Genomic DNA, 24,963 nt, shown 5'->3' with positions numbered 1-24,963 from the left:
TATATGACATATATATATATATATATATGACATATATATATATATATATATATATATATATATATATATATATATATATATATATATATATATATATATATATATATATATATATATATATATATATATATATATATATATATATATATATATATATATATATATATATATATATATATATATATATATATATATATATATATATATATATATATATATATATATATATATATGACATATATATATATATATATATATATATATATATATATATATATATATATATATATATATATATATATATATATATATATATATATATATATATATATATATATATATATATATATATATATATATATATATATATATATGTATATATGTATATATATATGTATATATGTATATATATGTATATGTATATGTATATGTATATATATATATATATGTATATATATATATATATATACATACATACATACATACATACATACATACATACATACATACAGTATATGACACCTCCCATGCTCATCTAGCCGAAAGTACTGTGTAAAGCAACCAAGAAGGCCTCCACAAGGTAAGTGCTTTGCTGTATCAAACCCTTCCCAGAGTTCCTCCACAGCTCTAAAGGCATTCACAAATAGTACACACAATAGGGAGGTGGGAGGTGTCAATTTATTTATGTAATCCTAGCCACCTGGGTTTAGTTGATTAGGTGAGAGCTGATTGACTATTCCCTGCATTCACAGGCTATTCACAGGTGAGAGATGTGGTTGGGTCTTTCTTTACTATTTATATATTGACTGTTTTTGACCTTTGCACGTGGTACATGCTTGGGAGCCTCATTGGTAAACATTGCTGCCTGCACTGTCGCTGATTAATTGCCAATAAGCAATGAAACTGCTCTGGCAGCTGAGGGGGTATGTAGTATCAATACTGAGGGGGTATGTAGCATCAAGGGCATCAATCGATGAAGAGTTGTCCTCATCCATGGAAAATCTGTTTTTGCTAACTCTTCATCGATTGTGTAGAATGCTCGTGATGGATAATTGGGACATCTGTTGTTTGCTTGATTCACCCAGATTTCCCACAGCTGGTCAAGCAATGTTATGGGACTGAGATGAGGTCTGGAACATTAGCCTCAATTAAACTGGAGATATTGCAGGCCATAAGGTCAGCTCTGACTAAGAAATCTCACCAAACTCTCTCCAGTCCCCAGCAGCGGTTGTATCGACCTTCATCATGGCCATCCAGACCGAATGGCAAACAATCATCTCCACCTTACCCTTTTGTGCAAAGAGGCAGGTCATCCTGATGGTCATTTCCTAAGTTGTCAGTTCCTGCCAGCTTTGGACAAGTTATTCTTCTCAATAGTTTGTCAGAGCTGCGGTGTGGATGCCGATGATGACTGCCCTGATGGTGACGTTGACAACCACGAATGAGCTTTCATCACCTGGTATTACAACTACCAGCCACCCACCTGTTTTCACAAGACATGTGTATACCAACCACTCACTCATCCTGTTCACCTTTTTCCAACAAGCATGCTAAAACCCCTCATGCTGGTTAGTGGTACTGAGACTAACCTTGTTTGTGTGGCTTTGACATGCCATACTGATCTTCCTATCTCAAAAAGTTCACAACGTGCTCAGTAGATGGTGTGACCCCCTTGCCCCCCTCCCCACCCCACCCACCCCGCGGATCCGGATGTTGTTGGTGAAACCCACATTGTTCTGATCAGGGGTGATCACATGATGGCACTTGATGCCCTTTTTGTTTCGGATCTTGATATCGACGTCCTCGTAGGGACTTGAACATGTCTCAAAATGACATTGCTACTCGCCCCATGTGGTGTCTCATTAGCATTGGTGAGCAGAATCGGTGCACATATGGTGATCTGTCCCTTAAGACTGGCAAGGCATTCTTAATCTGCCGTGCACAAGTTGCCCTGTGCTCATCAACAACCACTATGGCCTGGCGAGTTTCTTTTAATCCTCCTTCCGGATGTCCCTGCTACCATGGTGAGTTCTGACATCGTCATCGAGTCCACTCCGGGATCCCCTTGTACATGCAATTTGTCTCCCGTGCAGGTTTGGCCTCAACCCGACACTGTGCAAATTGGATGTGGTTGTGTTCACGTTTCTAACTGTACTACACGCCCCATCACTATTAAGCGGTATTCCCATTTAAGCTTCGAGCATGCTACCCTGGTCCTTGAAGTCACGAGACCCCCTCCTGTTGTGCCGACTTGCACACCACCACTCGCACCTCATGCTTGCGTTGACACGATTCAGGTCGATCCCGCCAACATCCTGCCTTCAGATAGTACCAATCATGCAGTGTGGCTCTCTCCTCAGCTTGAATGCCCCAACCTCCGACAAACTCATGCTCACCTGCATCACGGCACTAGACCATCCAAGAAGGTCACCACAGATATCAAGGATATTAAGCTGTATCTCAGTGTTGCCAGCATTTCTAAGGACAATTTACTCATTGTAGGTTGCAATGATCTTTTTTTCACCATGCCGTGAATGCATCGTCATCCTGGGTGAAGCCATCGAAGGACTGCTTTCAACCATCCACATCCGCTTTCAACATTCGACACAACATCAATTGAAGCAGATGTTCATGAGGTATTTCTATGCCTTACACCTTGACCAGTATATGGACAAACTCAGCGGAAGTTGTCATCTTTGTGCCTCACCGTCACGTCTACCTCCACTTATTGTCAAGCAGTCTATAGCCCCCCCCCTCCCCACCCCCAAACAGCGTAGGTGTTTCATTTGACGCCGATCTCATGAAAATTCACCGTCAACTTCATACTGGTCATCCATGAGACATGCCATACACGGTCATGTCTATTGTCGATGATGAATGTGTGAACACCTTGTTTCGGGCTCTGACTCAGCTCTTCATCCGTATCCGGGCCTGTGGACACAGAGCATCAATCCTGGCTTGCGGATACAGAACATTGATCTGGGTAGATGTGGACACAGAACATCTACTTATGCCTACGGACACTGAATATCAATCCGGATCTACGGACACCGAACATCAATCCAGGCCAGTGGACACCTAACATCAACAGATATTTTTTAACCTTTTATAATCTTGTGAAATGTTGATGTTTTAGAAATCCAAAACATCTCTGCTATTTCAAATAATTTTAAAATATTTTCCACACTCATGTATTGAATACAGTTAGGGTTTACATAGGGTAATCAGTTTTATAATCATCCTGTATTGTCCAAAAACCTCATCTCTCTCCCAGCATGGCATCTCCAAAATCTATTCACTTTTGTCCATATATGCTGCAATTACCTCTGCCCGGGGAAGGTGGAGGAATGCTATGTTTTCACCCCTGTCTGTTTCTTACTTACGAAATCGAAGATTCGCAAGTACAGTATATTGATTGGTTCTGATATATATATTCGATATTGATATATATTCGCAAGTATGGCATATCTAGTCTGTGATTCTGTCTGTTTGTCTGTCTGTCTGTATGTCAATCACCTACAGATCATAATTTGAAACCGATCTTCTTCACGAAATGGTAAAGTTGGTCATAAGTAAAGAGCCTATTGATTTTGACGTCAAAAGGTCAACATAGGTCAAAGGTCAACAACTTTGTGCAATTTCTAAGATCATCAATTTTCATCCGATTGACTTGAAATTTTAAGAGGATTTGCATATCAGGTCAGTGAATTCAACCACCAATTATTTTTATGGTCAAATTTGTTTTAGGGATTTCACAACTATCCAGATCTGGCCTATCAGTGGGATACTAAACTTAAGCTGTTCACCCTGGCGGAGGTATGTGCTCTACTGAGTGCCATTATAGTTACTAATTAGAATGCACTTCTGACTAAATATGTGCTCATTTATGTAAAATACGGGATGGTAAATCACGGAATTTGGCGGTGCTTCCAACACCATTCCTGTGATTGTATGTCTCTCACATCCAAAGGAATGATTTTGATACATACGATAAAAAGAGACAATATTAATGAGATTATAAAAAGGGAAAAGTTGATCATCAAATTAAGCATCCAAATAGGAGTGAAAACCTCCAAGAATTGGGAAAAAGGTGGTCCTATTGGATACTTACATTGGCTCAATATGTGCTTGCCTAAGCTATTTCTGCCCCCCCCCCCAAAAAGGATCAATCATCATGTACTCATGTTTGTATTTGACAAAAACAATCACATCCAAATGAAAGAGGGGGGAAGAACAAGCCACAACAAATTACCAGCCCCTTTAGTTTGATAACTAATAGATTAGCTATTTAATAATGGTGCTGTTTGACTGGAGTCCCATTTTAAAATCCTGCTCAGGCAGAAAATTCTGTGAAGTTTTCACACCCATAAGACTTTACAGAGATTTAAGAACGCTTTACAGAGATCAACATAGGCTGCAAGCAGCCCCTGCCGAAACTCGTCTGCGTTCGGTGAGGACACGAAGAGCAAGGATACGGTCAATCGTTGACCTCTTTGGTGTAAAGCCTGACTGCTCTGGACGCTGGTGTTCAAGCAGATGGTGGCGAACCCTATCAAGAATTATCCGATCAAAGAACTTGCCCGGCACTGAGAGCAGCGTCACCCCTCGGTAGTTGTTGCAGTCTTGGCGATCACCCTTCCCTTTCCAGAGAGGGACAACAAGGCCCCTCTTCCAATCAGTTGGGATGATGCCTGTGTTCCAGGCAGAGCACAAAACTGCATGTAACGACACGAGTGCAGCATTTCCACCAGCCTTGAAGTTCAGCATGGATGCCACAGATCCCTGGAGCTTTACCCCGTTTCGACCAGTTCACCGCACCACATGTTTCCACAAGCGAAGGTGGACCACAGTTGATTGGAGGGTCAGCAACAGGGATTGTAACACCCTTGACGTCCAACTCGACAGCTGGGGGATCAGCCTGGTACAACCGCTCAAAGTAACCGGCCCAGCGGGCCTTCACTTCAGACTCCTCTGTCAAGAGCCAACCACTCTCTGCTCTAACTGCAGTGCTCCAAGGGATGGGCTTGGATGAACGCAATGCGCGAATTCCCCTGTAAGCGGGACAAGATGATTATGCTTAGTGTGAGCAGAAAAACCTCACGCATCATATTTATTTATTTATACAGGGCTTGATTTTATGCCTGGTGTTGGCTTAGTGGTTAGGGTGGTGGCTTGGGATCCTCGGGGTCCTGAGTTCGAGCCCCACTGGCCACTGAATTAACATTGGGGGGTTGACTCAGCCTGTCATCCTTCTGAGGTCGGCGAAATGAGCACCAGTATACTGGTAATTATCCTTGCGTGTCGAAGGCAACTAAAGGGTTGACGTCAGGAAGGACATCTGGCTGTAAAAACATTGCCACAATAAAGGTTACCATGATTGGAGCCCACAAAAAGCAAACCCCTGCTCAGGGAAAAAGGCTTTAAAATGGTGCGATGATGACAGGGCTTGACATTAACAGGTGTCTGGGGCTCCTACTTCTCGCGTCGGACACCTACATTTTACAAGTCATTGGGTTTTGGATGCCCAGTCTGTCAACCTCAAAAAAAAATCATAAATTTGGACCCCAAATGTATGATCGCCATGATCAGAGTGACAAAGCTTTTGAAATTCAGAAATGTCAACACAATCATGGGCTCCCATAGTTCTCTCATTTTGGGCTTGTGCAGTTTCTTGTCAAATTTATTTATTCAAAATATGTGTAAGTGGGGTAGTAAACACATATGAGTGCTTGTTCCAAATAATAGTTTTATTCATCCATCATAGAAATGGCCAAATCCATGAGAAGTAAAAGAAAAACAAAATGTACAACATACATCAAAGCAGTTTGTCAGGACATGCCAATATACACAAGTTTAACAGTTCAAATAAACTATAGTTCAAGAACAAAATACTAGATAACAGCTTATTGGTATTGACATGTGAAAGTATTGCAGGTTATCAATCAATGTCATTATTCTCATTTTCCTGAACAATAAATGCAATGTGCATGAACTGTAATTTGGTTACGCTTTAACCCGAATCCTACTAACAGGGGTGTTTTTGGACCCAAGGCCTACATTTTGATGTCTTATTTTTTTTATCTCAGTTTAACAATGTATTTCATATTTTCTGAGTTTGTTTACCTTTATGTGCCGGTAATAAATAAATATATATATATATATATATATATATATATATATATATATATATATATATATATATATATATATATATGATGTTTTAAGATCCCACATGCTGCACAGAGTGACAAGCAAATGATTTCTGGGGTCCAAAAAGACCCCAGTTGTTTGTTTTCATTCATTTTTTTGCATATATGATTATTTCACATGGTGTTTATATCAAGTAAGTCGTCTAAAAAAAAATTGTTTATGTTTGTTTACTTTATCACTGAAACATCATCCAATCAAAATATGTTTCCTTGTCGATGTGAAACTTTAAACAGATTGAATAAAATTAATGTTTCTGAGTTGGAGTCATAAAAGTTCCCAGTTGGAAGGTTAATTTTTGATTTTATAGTTATTTTTCTTTTTTTTTATGTTTGTTGACTTTATCAATAAAACACCATGTTTAGTCATTGATGTTAAACTTCGGCAGATTTTGTGAAATTGAATGGTTTTGAATTGGGGTCCGAAAAGACCACAATTGGTAAGATTAGCTTGTAAAAAATGTTGGTAGGATTAGGGTTAACATCAAAGCTGAAAATATCACTTACATTCAAACACTTATTGCTACAAAGGAATTTGCTATAAACTACAGCTTACAATATACAGTACATCGAGATGACATATGAGGAAAATACAAAATAACATGACAAATGAAGTTCACAATTGTACAATATGAAAATAAAGGTGATATCTGAACCCGTTTCTTTAGCTCTCCCCTACGTGACAAAGTATCTCAGTAACAGCAGTCACAAGTAACACAGTGCTGCAAGCAATGACTGGTCCCAAAATGAAACCAATTAACGAAGTACCACCAAATAAGGAAATATTCACCAACACTTAAGACTTCGAATGTAACAACACAACAATAGTTGTTGTGAATTACCACATTGGGATTTCCCACAGTCATTATAATGATGTGTGGCAGGCCGTCTCACCCGAGAACAACTAATTAGTGGGTACACAGTGCTATAATGGACACACACATTGTATTTGCCTGTTACAAACACAAAAGTGACATGCTACCAGCAAGGGGAGTAAACATACTTGTCATTTTGTTTAGTTAAGATGAACATCCAGTTGGAAATCGCTCTCGGCTGAACAGCATGTGACATGGGAGATGACGCAAGATGGCATGAGATAAGGCTATATAACGACCAAGATTATGGGAAATCTGGAGATAATTATTTTATAAAAAGGAATAGAAAAGTCACGAAAACAAAACCAAATATATAAATTTTAACGAGATCTGTAACAGCAAAGGTGGTTTCAAGAAAACTTCCATCTCTATAGATATAACGCTTTCAAATCTCCGACTATCTCCGGAAACCAACGGTGCACAATATATGTATACATAACCTCCTTCACATAAGCAAATGAGCTATTGGGGTATTCTAAGTACAACAGGGGTGAAAATGAAGCATACTAGTTCGTAGAAGGCACCTGCAAATATTTTGTGGGCCATTGGTCTGTGGTAATTTATTAAACTTAATTTAATCATAAAAACAGTGAATTTCAACTTTTTAAAAGTCAACTAACAGGGAAATATTAAATATGTAATTAGTTCAATGAATGCTTCTTCCCCCACCCCCCCCCCCAACCCCGTAAGAGTAAAGTGCACCGAAATAAGGCCATGCTGCATTGATTGAGATAAATCAGAGAAATGAGTCAGAAAATATCCTCTTAATTCAGTTTCATGTCTGCGAAAAGACCAAATGTGGAAATTTGGGCAGAAAGTCGAGAAGAGAGTGTTCTTGATGCAGCAAGAGGCGGACAAGTTCAGAGAGTGTGCCCTGTTCATGTTTGGACTGCACATCAGAGAGCTCGGCCGGTGCCTCTACCAGTAACGTTACTGTTACGGGGTATGATTGTGGAACTTCCTGTCCCAAGAAGCAGAGTGACTATGAGGAAAGATGGGAAAGAAAGTTCCAGGCAGCATGGAAGGATAAATTCCAGTGGCTCAAATATGACGCAGAGAATGATAAACTGTTGTGTGATGTATGTCGGCGCTATCCAGCACTAGCAGATAGATTGGGGCCCTCCTTCACTGGGTCAATGAACTTCAAGAGAAGCAATGTGCAAAAGCACAATGACTCCAAATATCACTGTGAGTGGGTGCGTAGAAGGGAACCCTAAAAGTTAATGTGGAGCCCTGATTTATGTCATTACCCTCGCCAAAGTAGAGTGTATTGCATTTGGGTCCATTTGTTTGTTTGTCTGTTTGTTTGTTTGTTTTTCCACACAGAACTTTTGTGTTTTTCTCTGCAAATGCTTGTCGGATTGAGACGAAATTTTCACCACAGGTGCGATGACTTATGTAGAATGTTGTAATGATAAATACGATGTCATAGGTCATGTGGTGTGACTGCCATGTTGGAAAAATGTAAAAACTTTGGACCTCTGTACCTCTGAAACTGCACCAAGGAAAAAATTGCAACTTGGCACATGGCACGTACTCCTCATGGGGAATGAGTGTGATTTTTTTTTATGGTATCATTGGTGCCTTCGTTCAACGTCATAATTGCATATGTAGAACGCTACATCTAATCAGTATAAAAAATTTTGAGGGTCATCCAGGGATAAAATGGTCCACAGAAAAATATTTGATGATGCCATTGGTCACGCGATTCAGCAGCCATATTGTTTTTTTGTTTGCTTTTTAAACCTTAAAAACATCTTCTTCTCTAAAGTGGCTGAACAGATTGAGGTGAAACTTTACACGTATGACCGCCTATCCATGAGGAACAAAAGGTTCACACATATGACATCATAGGTCACATGGTTTGGCAGTCATATTGGATTTACCCTAAAACCTATAAAAAATCTTCTTCTCCAGAATGGCTGAACAGATTGAGGGGAACCTTCGCACAAATCTTCCCCAAGCCTTGGGTGTACAAGTTTGTTAAGAAATTATTGATCGGTCGCAAGGTTTGGCAGCCATATTGGATTGAAGAAAAATATTAAATTACGTTTTCTCTGGAACTGCTTGATCAATCACTATGAAACTTCACAGTTATGATCCTGTCGTGATGGGGAATACATGTTTTAAATTTCAACTTTATCAGAGGCATGGTATGAAAGCCAGAATTATTTAATATTTTTGATCTGGGTTCTTTTTGAGTTTTTATTTTATTTTAATAAGGCTCACTTGGTTGTTCCTGGATGAGTTTGAGGGTAGAGGTTCCTATTATCCTTTCCAACTTTCTACCACAGCTACCACACAGGTATCTACCATAGCTGAAAGATAAATCCTATCCAGGTTCCTCCTGATGACTTCATCTTTGCTTTTTGCTTGTTCGGGCTCCATCTGATGACTCCAATGCAGTACTGTACCGATTTGGTCTTCCATTTGATTTGAATTCAATGTATTTTAATCCCGTTCCAAATGAATAAATCCCATTCAAAACTGATATAGTAATAAAAAAACGTCATGGGTCAGGGTCAGGTGTCCAATCAAAGCGGGACGTCTTGGTAACCGGTCATCACTGACAACAGTTATAAAGTGCCAGTTCTAATTATGTCTCTGATTAATTAAGTAACACACCAGTACAGAAACACCACACAAGATACATCACACAAAACTACGCAACACCACACAAAATAAGTCCTGGTGACTGTCTGCAATCTCTGATTGCTCTTTTTCTTGTTATGTTTTAAACATTTTGCCTGACGATTCACTGTAATCTGTGTCTCCACTCATTTACTTGTCTCTTACGTAATATATGAGGACTGTACAGGGTCTTTGTTCTGCCTTTAGTGGAGATATTTGTGAAAAATAATCAATCCTATTTCTTATTTTTAAGCCTTTTAAGAATAACACCAAACATTAACTGTACTGAAACTCACTTCTTATTATGCAATGGGAGAGTGGAAATGTCTTTCCCTTCAAATGTTTTTTAGAGCCAAAATCATGACTTCTACTCCAATGGCAACAGAAAACAACCTCGACTGGGAAAAATGTTTGACATTGCCTTGAAATTGTTGAGAAAAGGACTTGCATTGGTGCTGCGTTTTGTTTCATTGTCAGGGGAAACAACTTCAGCAGACTTCAGCTCATCCTCAATGTCGACCTTTTATGTCATTAGGTTGAGCCAATTTTGTGATTATCCATTGAATTATCTTTATTGCTTGTTTGCTCATTTCCTTCCACACTTTTCCAGTTTAACACATTTCCTTGTCTATTCCTGAATGGAAAAATGAAGCTGGTGTTTCAATCCACCACATGATATTCATTTTGTTCAATGAATATCATGTGATGGATTGATATGAACAAAATTGAAATTTTCCATTAAAAAAAATTTGGTTTCACGTGAATTGCTCTCGAGTCACATGGAATCATTTTCATTTGAAACATTAGTATGTTATGTATCACATTTGTTCTTCATCGATACCCAGTAGCGTGTTACTCAAGATTTCAAAATCGGGTCGATTATCAGTGATGATTTCCCAACATTCCTTCATGAGATTCCAGATCTTGTCAGGGCATCCATCAGGACAAGGCAGATGAGATCCTTGCGCCACAAAATTTATGACGTCTTGTTCATTTGGAATGTCTGCCAATAGAGAACAAGTAAGTGTCATTTGTGTTGTCGCCTTCGAAGAGTTTGTTGTTGAACTTTTTAGTTATTGTCAAAACTGGTAAATGAATACTCCAAAATCCTTTATCAAAATCCATTTCTTCCAAAGTTTTCATAATCCAGAATCTTAGTTCAGAACAAACATTGATTTGGTTCGTTGTAAACCCCTAAAGGTTCCCATGAATCGTTCATCAAATACCAGGTGTATAATTGCAGCATTATTCAAGGAGCAACAAAACTCTACCCTTCAATTTCACCCTCTCCCCTTTTTTCAAATGACAGACATGATTTCAAAATGAACAAAATTTTCAAAATTCAAATGACAGTAAGATTTACAGACATGACAGCAAGCAAGCTTGTACCCTGATTTGTAAACCAAGTAAAGTATAAAAAAACTTTCGACAAAACCCTGCACTTAAGTATCCTTCTGCCCTCCTTCTCAAATACTGGCACAGTCATGTACAGGTGACTTACCATAGTAAGGTGTATTTCCAAAAGTGTAGATCTCATAGAGGAGTACTCCAAATGACCAGACATCAGACTTTTTGGAATACATCTCCTGAACCAGTACTTCTGGCGCCATCCATCTTACTGGCAAGCAAGTTCCTTTGATCTGGTAGAATCTTCCATCCTGAAAAAAAGAAAAATTGTCGGTTGTTTTTAGTTTACATTATCTTTACCGCTTTTTTATCCATACTCATAAGTGTGTGTGTGTGTGTGTGTGTGAGTGAGTGAGAGAGACCTCAATAAATCTCTTGAACTAAACTGAATTATAAAATCAGCTCCAGATTTGAACTTAGCAGCAGTTCCCACTGCTAAAAAAGTGTTCATTTGTCTAATTTAGACGTTGCTTGGGCGTTTCCGAGTGCACAGGTTTATATGACTGGCAATGGGTAATCGCTTGCCAAGTCAGGCGTTCTGTTGGAGTGCTTGCTTGAGTGCTTAAGCCACTTGGCAAGTGCTCACCAAGCTGCTTGGTTGTTCGCTTCAAAACCGCTAGAAGTAAGACCCGTCGCTTCGCTGATGGAAATACCAATCTTTGCGTAATTGCTAAGAAAAAGGAATAAAAATTAACATTAAGTTTAATTTTTTTGAACTGTTCAGACGATTATATTTGTTGAAGAAAAGATTAAGGAATGTGCAGAAAGTGGAACTTAATTTGGCGCAACGCCGTGCTCTCTAACCTGCTTTTACAATCCATGATGATAGTGTCGATAGGGGTCCTTTTTTTCGGCAATTACGTATGCAGTTTTCTTTTTCCTGTTTTGTGCAATCTGCTTTCATGACAGAATATTAATACAGATACACTAATAGTTTCTGCAATATATTTATCGTCGGCCGTGGCTCAAAACAAAGAGGTACGTGGACAGCACACATGGAGGTTGGACATGTTGGGGTTTTTGCAAGCTTGCATGCAAGCAGGTTGGAGGAATACATTTGGGTTTGGGCATGAATTCAGGCAAGCCTTTACCAGGTAGATAGCATGGGTTTTGATTTTTAAATGCTCTTGCCCGGTTTTACATCGAACACGGTGGTTAAAAAGAAAACGTTGCTGTTTGGGCGCATTTTATCGCCCTGGTATGCTGCCTACCCTCCCCTCATACTTCTTTCCATTGCCCTTATGCTGCCTTCATTCAACTTATGCTGCCTTCCCTCCCCCTCTCCTCACGCTTCCTTCCCTTCACCTTATGCAGCATTCCCCTACACTCATGCTGCTTTACCCTCCCCTCATGTTGCCTTTACTCCACTCATGCTGCCATTCCCTCCCCTCATGCTATCATCCCCTCCCCTCATGCTACCACCCCCCTTCTCTCACACTGCCTCCCCTTCCCTCACACTGCTTCCCCTTCCTTCACACTACCTCCCACTCCCCTCAGGCTGCCTCCCCCTCCCCTTGCGCTTGCCCTCCTCCCCTCGTGCTTTCTCCCCCTCCCCTCGTGCTACCTCTCCCTCCCCTCACGCTGCCTCTCCCTCCCCTCATGCTGCCTCCCCTCCCCTCCCGCTTCCTCCCCCACCCCTCGTGCTGCCTTCCCCTCCCCTCACGCTGCCTTCTCCTCCCCTCATGCTGCCCCCCCACGTTGCTTCCCCCTCATCATGCAGCCTCCCCTCCATGCTGCCTCCCCCCCACTCTCACGCTGCTCCCCCTGCTTCCCCCCATACTGCCTTCCCTCCCCTCATGCTATCCTCCTCCCAAACCCCCACCCCTACCGTACAACTCTCCAGAGATTGAGGAGAGGAAGGGGTTTCAATGAATGTATGAAATGGACAAATGAAAGCTTTTTTTTTTATCCCCCTTCCTTAGCTTTCCCTCAAGCCCCCCTATCAAACGTATGTCCAGAACACCCTCTTACCCGCACCACTACTACTCCTCCCTCCCCCATCTTCCTCTCTCCCTCCCCTCCCTCTTCCCCCCCCCCCGAGCCCCTTAATATTCCCATCAGCGAAGCGACGGGTTGTATTTGCAAGTTCATCATAAACCAAACAAAACATTATTTTGCGAGCATATGGTCTTAATATTAATCGTGCTTATATTTTATGCACACTCGGCGTGCCTACCCGTCACTTCAGTGACGGATTTATTCAAAAGACAGCATATTGTATTTCACAAACATATTGCATGTCTCCTGTGAATGATGCAAAGTGTCAATGAGGATGTAGAATGAAGTAAAAAAAAAAGAATTCCCAGGCTGAATTAATATCAAAAGCAGTAGATCGAGTCGACCAGAATGCCCAATTTTGTGTTTGTGTTCCAAAAGAGAGGATTGATAGCATTTTCCTTCGTTCAACTAACTTGTCTTGGTGACAGTTATCTTTTGATACAGTTCTTCAATCAAAAATTAGTCTTATACCTCAACGATCCTGGAAAGTCCAAAGTCAGCTACTTTGCAAGTCAGTTGCCCATATTCTTTCTTGGTCATCACGTTTCGTGCACGAAGATCACGATGGATGATGTCCTTGCTTTGCAAGTATGCCATTGCGGAGGCTACCTCTCTGCAGATCGTCAGCAGGTCAAGTTGTGTCAGTTTTTCATCAGTATGACCTGTGCATAGACCAAACATCAAACAATGCATTAGTGAACTGTCTACCCCCCCCCCCACCCTACTGTATGTGTTCTGTTTATTTTTGCATGATGAATTTGTATTTAAGATAGCAGGATATTTATTGACACTCTGTGCCATATTGACAAGACCAATTTTGTCCACCTTTCTTACATAATTAATGTGTCATCATTACATTACATAATAAAGGTGTCAACATAATTAATGACACACATGACTCGTGAGACTCAAAACAGACACAATGATGCTTTGACTTGGTTCTGGAAATGACAGGTAATGATACGCCAAGCCACAAGTTCTCTAAAAAAAAAAAAAACATATTTTTGTTTAACTCTTGAAGGGAAATGAAATAGCCTGGTGTTGGCTTAGTGGTTAGGGTGGCGGCTTGGGATCCCAGGGTCCTGAGTTCAAGCCCCGTTGGCTGCTGAATTAACACCAGGGGGTTGACTCAGCCTGTCATCCTTCCGAGGTCGGCGAAATGAGTGCCAGTGTACTGGTCCCAGTGTATGCCCCGGTTAGAATAGGTGTACCATATCCCTGTGTGTCGTAAGAGGCGACCAGGGTTGGCGTCAGGAAGGGCATCCGGCCATAAAACATTGCCTCAAGAAAAAGCCAAACCCCTGCACAGCAGGGAAAAATGGCTGTAAAAACGGTCATTTTTCTTGAAGGGAAATGAAACTCAAAGTTCAAAAACTGAGAATTTCTCTGTCTTATCACAATTTAATTACTTAAAAAAAAATTCACTTCACAAGCTTGTACGATGTTGCAACTTAGTGGATTACCAGTAATTTATATGGAGGAAATTCCATGTGTTGCCCTTGGATGCCCAGGAAAGGCAGGGAAAAGCACGTGACATTTCCTAGCCAACCAGGGACCGACGAAGAAGAAACATGGCTGCCTCCCACAGAAATTCTTAGGAAATTCATGCAATTGCATAATTTGCTTCTCAATGATGTAAAGTGAAATAAGGATGAAAAGTGAAACACTTGATAATGAAAATATATTATAATTATTAGTTTTTGGATTATAATTTTGGTTTCTCGTCATGTTGCATCCTCTGAGCACTGTATCTTCCCAACGACATTTGTTTATTCTTTCTCTCTCAGCTTTGTGCCTTTTTGTTACGATTGTAAGTCAAAAACATCTAAAATTGAAAAGCATCATTGTTGACAATTTCATGAATAAACAATGTAAATTAATCATGTGGTGGTTCGAGTGTTTGAACCGTACGTAACAGAAACCGTGCACCACAACACTCCTTAATTGAACAGAGTTAGTAATGCAGTTGTTCTCAATGTTCAATTTGTTCATGTTGCATGAGCATTCACTCAATGAAAAGGTGAATAAAATTATTGTGAAAACCTCACGATGTAAAACTTCGAGCAGATCTTCCTCCATGAGCTCCATCACAAGCCAGAAGGGTTCATTTTCACAGCAGACAGCATACAACTGAAGCAGCCGAGGGTGATTAAACCCAGCCATGGTAATCGCTTCTTTCAGCAGCAGATCTGCACTCGTGAGTCCTGCAATAGGTGTCATTCTGTAACTCCTGCTACAGTGACCGATTTTTGAAGCATTTCTTCCTCGTACTTGATTAAATAGTTATTTTGCTTACACATTTACACAACGACAGTCATGGCAATTACCAGGACCTGAGAGAATCTGTCAATGAGGCGAGAAAGAGTTTTTCGGGAAGTTCCAGGTAAGATTGGAGAAAATAAAGAAATAGTGAGTAAAGCTAAGAGAAGATAAAGCCTTGGGGCCTGATAATATATACATCTGAGAGCAATGAAGGAGGTGCAAAGCAGATGAGCTTGAAGCGAACCGACATGTTGAATAGCTCAATGGAGTCAGCACAGGTAACACTAGATTTTAGTCACAAATGTAACACCGTTATTAAATAAAGGATCCAGAGAGGAATCGGAGAATGATAAACCTGTTTATCTACAGTTGTGGGGAAGATGCGAGAGACATCAATCATGGATCAGATGGGAGAGCCATTTAAATACATTTAAACAAATTAAAGATGGTCAGTATCGGTTTACTCAAAGGAGATCAAGTTTAGAAAATCTTTTGCGGTTCCAGGAAGGAGTTTCTGATTGGGTGGATGAGGGATGTGCAGTGGATGTAGTGTATCTTAACTTTCAGAAGGTATTTCACAAGCTACATACTAGGGGGCTGTTAGCTTAGGTTGGTTAAAGCTTGTGGAATGCCTGATAAGACTAGCTAACTGGATCGAAAATGGGCTTTGTCGTAGAAAGCAGAGTGGCTGTGAGTGAGACGATGTCTGGCTGGGAGGTTGTAAGTAATGAGGACCCTTCAGCGATCAACCGCTATTAGCTCCTAACCGGGCATTTGTCACTTTGGGGCTTATCTTTTTGGTGTTGTCAGTCTGTCCATCCAGAGCCTCGACTCGAAAATGACTGGACCCATTTATGTATATATTCAATTGATCAAAACCACTACCTACATATCACCTTGAATTTTATATATTGTATTGATTTATATAACTTTTACCATTATACAACCTACATACCACATTTTATTATTTATTTATTTAAATGCACCACCATCTGCACTACCAACATACCACCTTTAATTATATGTTGATATACACTATCATCTCCACTACCTACGTACCACAATTAATTATTGATTTATTTATCTACACTTTGCCATCAGCACTATCTACACCACCTTGGATTATTTATTTATTTGGATACACTTTACTAACACTGCTGCCCTTGTACCACCTTAAAATATTTATTTATTTATATAATCTTATACCATTCGACTACCGACAATCCACTTTTAATATATTTTTTCAAGATACACTTTAAAATCTCTGCTTCCAAAACACAGGATGTAAGGTGGGGTAGTACTTCTCACAGGGGCGCTCGTTGTACTCTTTTCAGTGGCTCATCCTGCATTGGTCCCCACCTTCACTCAGCCCTCACCTGTGGCTATAGGTAGCTGTTAGCATGTAACAGTGGCCATACCCTGGTAAACTGCTTCAACAGGTGGGCCAAACAAGGTGAGGGTAGCCATCGGGTCTCCTTCCCTCTGCAACTTATAGTGGAGTCGCTTAATGCCAAAAATAGGAAATATCGTTACACAAGTGACAAAAGCACCATAATTTTTTTGTGAGTAGCTATGGGTGTATAGATGAAAAAAATCTCCAGTGCCAAAAAACAATCGGCCCATAATATTGGAACAAAATCCACTGAAATCCAAGATGGCCACCACAAATATTTACAAATCACAAATTTATCAAGTTTTTGTTATTATTTAAGATAGAATCTGATGTAATATATTGTATTATATATTTTCAGGCACGAGGGATTCATTATAACCGTTAATTTTCACCAATAATGTATAAAAAATTGTTTATAGTCATATCTTGTACAAACATCACTGTGAAATGCATGATTATTTAACTTTCAATATTTGGCCACCATTTTTATTTTCTTTCTGAGCAAATGATGTTTTCTAATAAATATTTTCTTTGCGAGCTCATTCCCTCTCTGATGCTTTCATGAAAGTAATACGGCGCACATACAAATTAACAATCAGTTCGATAGATAAATATATTTTCTCACTTATCTTGAGTCAATTTGGAAAGTGACATCTGGCGATCATAATTTGAGTCACACATCAATGAATGACTAACTCATAGTTCCCGTCGACTATTAACCATGTCGATACCCATGTCACATGTTAGCTTTTGACTGGCGGCCCTGGAGCAAATTTTCAACATGGAATATGCTGCCAAGATAAGTGTGCATACATTTAGGCTTGAATTTCCCATTTGTACAACAACAAAAAACAAACTGGTGGAGGTAATAACAAAGACTGCAGATATTCGATAAGACACTCCACTCAGCCAAACGCTTATGGGGCTTCTGTTATCCCCTCGCTACTGGCTCCATTATGCAGAATAGGACTTTGAAATTGAAGAAAGCTGAAATTGTACTACATAGTCTTGAATTGTATTGAAGCTGAAATTGAAATTGCTGAAAGTCAGAGCTACAGGAATGATAAAACCCTTACTCAATACTTAAAAAATCATTCCTGGGAATATCACTCCAAATGAGCTACAAGTGGAGGCTGTCAAAGGCTGCCGGGGCTTATTTGGAGCTCCGGGGCTCGGTATGCTCTAGCTTATCTACATTTTTTTAAAAATAAGAGTAACTCCTCTCTATCGCCGGCAAAATTTTCGCCATAATCCTTCTGAATCGCTTCGTGCAACGTCTCGATCAGGATCTGCCACCAGAGAGCTAGTGCGGTATCAGAAAATATCGAGGAATCACTGATATGGTGTTTGCTGCGACGTGCTGCTCCGGCACATGCTCCCATACCTGACCTGACCTGCAAGACCACTCCTGGAGAAATGCCAAGAACAGAATGTGGTGTGGAAGAAAATTTCCTCTTTCAGCATTGGTAATTGGTGCTGCCAGCCCAAAGTGTGAATGAATGAATAAAGACATTATTCCACACTCAAAATATTACTTGAACTTAGGTAAAATGCTGCAGTTGAGAGGATTCCCTTGTATACATGATTATCCATGTATTCTGTTACATTTGCTTTCTGTAATATACATCTGCCTTCAGTTGATATTGATTTGTCATTTTTGATTAAAACTATGTAACAACCTGGAAATGTTGCATAAGTTCCAGGAAGACTTAAGTATATCAATTAGTACATGATTACACATAACTTCAGATATTTCTTATTTAATCCACAAATTTAATGAATATAATGCATGGCTTTTTGTGTCGAGGCATTGTAAAAAAAACTGGCAATGTTCTGTGAGCAGCGCCAGTCAATGTAATAAAAAAAAAAATCATGACCATTTTTACAGCCATTTTTCCCTGCTGTGCAGGGGTTTGGCTTTTTGTGAGGCAATGTTTTATGGCCGGATGCCCTTCCTGACGCCAACCCTGGTCGCCTCTTGCGACACACAGGGATATGGTACACCTATTCTAACCGGGGCATACACCGGGACCAGTACACTGGCACTCATTTCGCCGACCTCGGAAGGATGACAGGCTGAGTCAACCCCCTGGTGTTAATTCAGCAGCCAACGGGGCTTGAACGCAGGACACTGGGATCCCAAGCCGCCACCCTAACCACTAAGCCAACACCAGGCTTATGTAATGTAATGTTCTTTATCAATGCTGAGAATGTGCCAAAGTAATGATTCACTCCCTTGATCTGTGTAGCTGTCTGCACCTTTAAACCTTGAGGGGCTGTTATACTTTTTTCTGATTGGCTGTACTTGGGTCTTCCCTACTGGAACCAATATTGTTTAGACTTGCTCCAACCCTTTCCCAGTGGCAGAAAGTAGTTATTTTGATTTCAAACTATGGGAATAGTTACTCTTTGCAGAGGAAAGACTATTTCTCTTTTATCCTGCTTATTCAATCATTTCTCCCAATCGATATACAAGACTTGTGTTAGGGGTAATTTTTTCCTTTAGAGTTTCATTGATGGACATTTCTCCCGTATGTGCATACGTACGGAATGTTATTAAACATTCTCCTTTGTATGTTGAACCTCAGTGGAAATTGAGTTCATTTCTTCCACAGTGGAAATCCACATCGCATTTGTTGACCTGACCAATGCTTTTGATACAATCAGCCGTGAAGGCTTGTGGGAGGTAATGGATAAATTTGGCTGCTCTGAGAAATTCTTCACAATGATTTGACAGTTCCATGACAGCATGCTCGCTTGAGTCCTGGATGACGGTGAGTCTTCTGACCCACCTCCAGTCTCTAATGGAGATAAGCAGCACAGCGTGCTAGCACCAACCCTCTTCAGCATGTTTTCTCTGCCATGCTCTCTGATGCCTTCCATCCTGGCATCAGAATTAGGTATCACATGGATGGGAAGTTGTTCAATCTTGGATGACTCTGGGAAAGACCAAAGTTTCCAAGGACAGACTTAATAATTTCCTGTTTGCCATTGACAGTGCATGAGCTGCCAGTTCAGAACTGGACACAAAACAGCATGGACTTGTTCTCAAATGCATGTGCCAACTTCAGTGTGATGATCACCATGTACAAAACAAAGTAATGTAATAGCCTTCCCCCTATCTGGATCCGAATGTCTCAGTCCATGGCTAGAACCTGTCAGTTGCGGATAGGTTCACTTATCTCTGAAGCACACTCTCTCAAGCTGTCCATATGGATGATGTGACATGTGCAAGAAATGCCAAAGCAAGTGTAGCCTTCGGCAGAATTCGAACACCAGTCTGGGAGCATAAAGGAGTAAGTCTACATACCAAACTGAAAGACTATAGTGCAATAGTCCTGCCCACTCTGCTGTACATGCAAGACATGGACTTTGTACCAGTGTCATGCCAAGAAGGTTAACCACTTTCACTTGAACGGCCTTCGGAAGCTCCTGAAGATCAGATGGCAGGACAAAATACCAGACACTGAGGTGCTCACCCATGCTGGCTCACCCATGCTGTCGAAAATCAAGCATTCATACCAAACTGAGATAGTCACAACTGAGATGGGCAGGTCATGTCGCCAGAATGCCTGATATTTGCTTTCCAAAGCAAATCACTTATGGAGAGCTTGAGTCTGGGCCATGAGTTGTGGCTTTGATGAAATTCGTTCTTCTGTGATAAAGTCTGTCATATCTTTTATTTCTCTCTCCTTAGCCCATATATTCTTTGTATCTTTTCTTACTGGTTCTGTTCCTCTGAATCTGCTACAGTTACTCCTGTTTTTAAAAGTAGTGACCGTGAGGTCATTCACAATTATAGACCCATATCTGTTCTTCCGTGTTTTTCTAAAAATGTGGAGAGACTTGTTTATAACCGTCAAACCAAATTTATCCTTAAAATTAACATTATGTTTGATCAGCAGTTTGGCTTTCGTAGTAAGCACTCTACAAAAATGGTTCTTTTTCATCTGACAGATTTAATTTCAAATTCCCTCTCTGACAGATTGTATACCGCTGGTCTTTTTATTGGCTTGTCCAAAGCCTTTGATATATATATATTTTTTGAATACCTTGTCGAAGCTCGTGAGAGAGCTAACACACAACGCACAGCAAGGGGGGCATGAGCCAAGAGGGGAGGGAGTGGGAAGGACAAAACAGTGGGGAACAGGGACATTAGAAGATCTGTGGAAGGCAGAGGGATGGGACGGGGAACATGGGGAAGAGAAGATGGACATTACAGGGACTTTCAGGAAGGAAAGCAGGGAATTTGAAGGAGGTGGGCTTGGGTGGATTATTGGGGGTAGAAAAGATCGAGGATTTGGATGGGGAATGATAAGAGGTGGTGGTGAATAGCTGTTTTGAAGGCCTGGAGGGAAGAATGGGATTGAATAGAGTGAGGGAGTTTATTCCAAAGGCGGGAAAAAAGAGGAATGAAAGAGTGAAGGTGAGCAGTGATTCGTGATTTTGGTAGTTTTACCAGAAAGTGGTTGTTGGCAGACCTTGAGCGCCCTGTGGAAATGTGGTGGGGACAAATCGCAGAGAGAGCGGGGGTGGGGGGGGCGAGGCTGGAGAGGAGACGGTAGAAGACAGAAGGACCACCGACCAACCTGCGGTGATTGAGGGAGAGGCCCAAAGACTCAGCCTCATTGCGGGAGATGCCAATGATCCGAAAAGTCTTTTCTTTCAAGCTTCTGGGTCTCACTATCTGCCATGACCTTTCCTGGGAAAGTCACATTTCCAACCTCGCCTCAAAAGCCAGTCGCCAACTGGGAATCCTCCGTCGTGCAAAGTCCTTCCTCGGCCCTCTTGAGCTCCTGACCACTTACAAAGCTTTTATCCATAGCCTGATGGAGTACTGCTCTCCCCTCTGGGCTGGTGCTCCTGCCTCCCACCTTTCTCGGCTTCACGCTGTCGAAACCAGGGCATTTAGGATCATCGGCATCTCCCGCAATGAAGCTGAGTCTTTGGGCCTCTCACTCAATCACCGCAGGTTGGTCGGTGGTCTTTCTGTCTTCTACCGACTCCTCTCCAGCCTTGTCCCCCCTGCTCTCTCTGCGATTTGTCCCCACCACATTTCCACAGGGCGCTCAAGGTCCGCCAACAACCCCCTTCTGGTAAAACTACCAAAATCACAAATCACTGCTCATCTTCACTCTTTCATTCCTCTTTTTTCCCGCCTTTGGAATAAACTTCCTCACTCTATTCTTTCGCATTCTTCCCTCCAGGCTTTCAAAACAGCTGTTCACCACCACCTCTTATCTTCCCCCATCCAAATCCTCGATCTTTTCTACCCCCGATAATCCACCCAAGCCCACTTCCTTCAATTCCCCTGCTTTCCTTCCTGAAAGTCCCTGTAATGTCCATCTTCTCTTCGCCATGTTCCCCGTCCCATCCCCATCCCTCTCCTTTCCACAGTTCACCTAATGTGTCTGTTCCCCACTGTTTTGTCCCTTCCACTCCCACCCCTCTTGTCTCATGCCCCCTTGCTGTGAGTTGTGTGTTAGCTCTCATACGAGCCTCGACAATTTATACAAAAATAAAAATGCCTTGGTTTCTACAGCGTGAAGCTGAGAAAGGTGGGAGGCAGGAGCACTAGCCCAGAGGGGAGAGCAGTACTCCATCAGACTGCGGACGAAAGCTTTGTAAGTGGTCAGGAGCTCAGGTGGGCCGAGGAATGACTTTGCACGATGGAGGATTCCCAGTCGGCGACTGGCTTTGGAGGCGAGGTTTGAAATGTGGCTTTCCCAGGAAAGGTCATGGCAGATAGTGAGACCCAGAAGCTTGAAAGAAAGGACTTCTTCCAGAGGATTGTTGAGAAAGTGGATGGGGGGGGGGGGTTCTAAACGGTCCTTTCGAAGAGACATAGTGAGAGTGTGAGATTTGTCCGGATTGAAAGACATGTTCCACGTGTTGGACCAGTTTGTGATTTTATCCAGATCTGCAGTGAGTGAAGAAGCTGCTGCTTGCCGGTCTGAGGGATGACCGATGGTACGGCAGAGAGTGGAGTCATCAGCAAAGAGAAATAGAGGATTTTCCAGAGAGTCGGAGAGATCATTGATGAAAACCAGAAAAAGAACAGGGCCCAGAACGCTACCTTGAGGAACTCCAGCCTGGACAGGAAGAGGGGATGAAAGAACTCCATTTAGGGCCACACGTTGATTGCGACAGGAGAGGAAGTCTGCGAGCCATGAGTGGAGATGGCCTTGGATACCATAGGAAGAGAGTTTGGTGAGTAGGGCAGGGTGGCAGACCATGTCAAAAGCACGTGATATGTCCAGGGATATGGCTCGGATTTCCTGTCTGGCATTGAGGACCTCCATCCATTGTTGAGAGAGCAGAAGCAGCATATCCAGGGTCGAGTGACCTGGTCTGAAACCAAATTGATGATCGGAAATCAAGACATTGGAGAAGAGGAAGGATTTAATGTCTGAAGCGATGATGGATTCCAAAACCTTGCTGATGATTGGGAGAAGGATGATTGGTCTGTCGTTGCAGGGATCTGTTTTTGCACCTTTTTTTATGCAGGGCAGTGATGTTTGCTGATTTCCAAGCAGATGGCAGATGACCTTGAGCAAATGAGAGGGTGAATAGAACAGAGAGAGGGTGAGCAAGAGCAGAAGAGCAGGCTTTGAGGACACGTGGGCTGATGCCGTCTGGACAGGTTGCAGAATCTGAGTCAAGGTTTGACAGCAAGCTCTCCACCTTGTCAGGAGAAAAGGACACAGAGTCCAGGGACAGTTGGGTGCGACTGGGTAAAGTGGGTAGAGATAGTGATGGGTTTTGGACACAAGATTTAGCTGCAAACACCGAGTTTAGGCATTCAGCCTTTTCACGTGCGGTATTAGCAGTGCGGCCATTTGAGGTGAGGGAAGGGATGGAGGGGGAACATACACCAGAAACAGATTTGATTAGATGCCACCAGGATTTTGAGGAGGGAGAGAGGTTTGAGATTTCAGACTTGAGATTAGAAAGATGTTGTTTTCTGGCTCTCCTGAGGGTACATACACACTTGTTCCGAGCTTTCTGGAAGGAACTGAGATTGCCCTCAATTGGGTTTGCTTTCCATGAGGCAAAAGCAAGTTCTTTCAGGACAACTGCCTCGCCACAAGCTTCAGTGAACCAAGGGCGAGAGGAAGGGTAAGACAACTGAAGACAAGAGGGGATAAATCTGTGCATGAGGGAGAACAAGTTTCTTTGAAAGAATTCCCAGGATGAGTTGATGTTGGAGAAAGTCGCGATAGGAGACCAGTCTATTGTTTAATGGCTGCTTGGAGACCCTGCCAGTCGGCTTGAGTGAAATGCCAGACTCGACGGCGGTGAGGTGGTTCTCTGATAATAGCCAGAGAGATGTCCACTTTGACAAGGACGTGGTCAGAAGAACCAATTGGATCGGACGAAGAGCAGCAGATATTATCAGGGAAATTTGTCAAAACCAGATCCAGAAGAGATGGAGTACCATTGGTTGAGATCCGGGTCGGGAAGTTGACCGATTGAGTGAGTCCCAATGAGTCACAGAAAACTTTTGCTGAGGTGCCGTGACAGGTGAGAGAGGTACCCACACCTAGCCAACTGGCATGATGACAATTGAAGTCACCACATATGAGTAAGAGAGAGTTTGGATGAGAAGATAGAAGTTGGCCCATGTTTTCGGATCGTGAGGTGTAGATGGAGTCATCACTGTTAGGTGGACGGTACAGTACACATATAAACATGAGGTGGCAGTGGAGGGGAAGCCGTAGCCAGAGGTATTCTTGGGGGTGTCGGGGAGTGAGGGCAGTGCATGGAGAGTGAGGGATAGTCTTTGATTAAGAGAGCAACTCCTCTACCAGGACGAGGCTCAGGTCTGTCAAACCGGAGAAGGGAGTAACCAGGGAGAGATACTTGGGAGCCAGACACGTCTTGGGGGAGGAAAGTTTCTGTTAGGCAGATTATGTCTGGTTTGTCAGTGGCAACCTGTATGGAAAGATCTGAAAGGTTTGAGTGAAGGCCCCGGATATTTGAGGTCCCCACTTTTATTGAAGAGGTAGGGGAGGAGGCTTTGGGTGCAGGGGATGGGGAAGGGTAGGACAAGGGACGAGGGGGGGAGGTAAGGAGGGTTGTTGAAAGAGTGTGGGGATTGCAGAATAGCTAGGGGAGGGGGCTGAATGAGGAGGAAAAAAGGCTCTGTGGTGCTGGGGGAGAGGTGGGACAAGAGAGGGGGAAGAAGGTA

At 41.9% G+C, this 24,963-nt stretch overlaps 1 protein-coding gene and 1 long non-coding RNA gene across 6 annotated transcripts in view; one reads left to right on the top strand and one right to left on the bottom strand.

Annotated features, from left to right (window-relative positions):
• Nucleotides 1–10,196, top strand: part of LOC147010511 (uncharacterized) — a 29,849-nt gene extending 19,653 nt beyond the window's left edge. The window contains exon 4 of the long non-coding RNA XR_015052356.1: nucleotides 10,063–10,196. This is a non-coding gene — a long non-coding RNA (uncharacterized LOC147010511). The remainder of the gene's footprint in view (nucleotides 1–10,062) is intronic.
• LOC147010509 (tyrosine-protein kinase SRK3-like) overlaps nucleotides 5,729–24,963 on the bottom strand; it is a 67,793-nt gene continuing 48,558 nt past the window's right edge. For all 5 annotated transcript variants that reach the window (XM_085859437.1, XM_085859441.1, XM_085859439.1 and 2 more), the window contains 4 exons: nucleotides 15,166–15,321; nucleotides 13,589–13,779; nucleotides 11,214–11,370; nucleotides 5,729–10,715 (listed from right to left, as the gene is read on the bottom strand). In XM_085859437.1, coding sequence (XP_085715563.1) covers nucleotides 10,531–10,715; nucleotides 11,214–11,370; nucleotides 13,589–13,779; nucleotides 15,166–15,321 — 689 coding nt within the window. In that variant the 3' untranslated portion in view covers nucleotides 5,729–10,530. The remainder of the gene's footprint in view (nucleotides 10,716–11,213; nucleotides 11,371–13,588; nucleotides 13,780–15,165; nucleotides 15,322–24,963) is intronic.

This window comes from Eptatretus burgeri, chromosome 16 (assembly GCF_056783735.1).
Source record: "Eptatretus burgeri isolate ZD-2024b chromosome 16, Ebu_testis_v1, whole genome shotgun sequence".
Lineage (NCBI taxonomy): Eukaryota > Metazoa > Chordata > Myxini > Myxiniformes > Myxinidae > Eptatretus > Eptatretus burgeri.
This window is presented reverse-complemented; position numbering and strand designations above follow the sequence as displayed.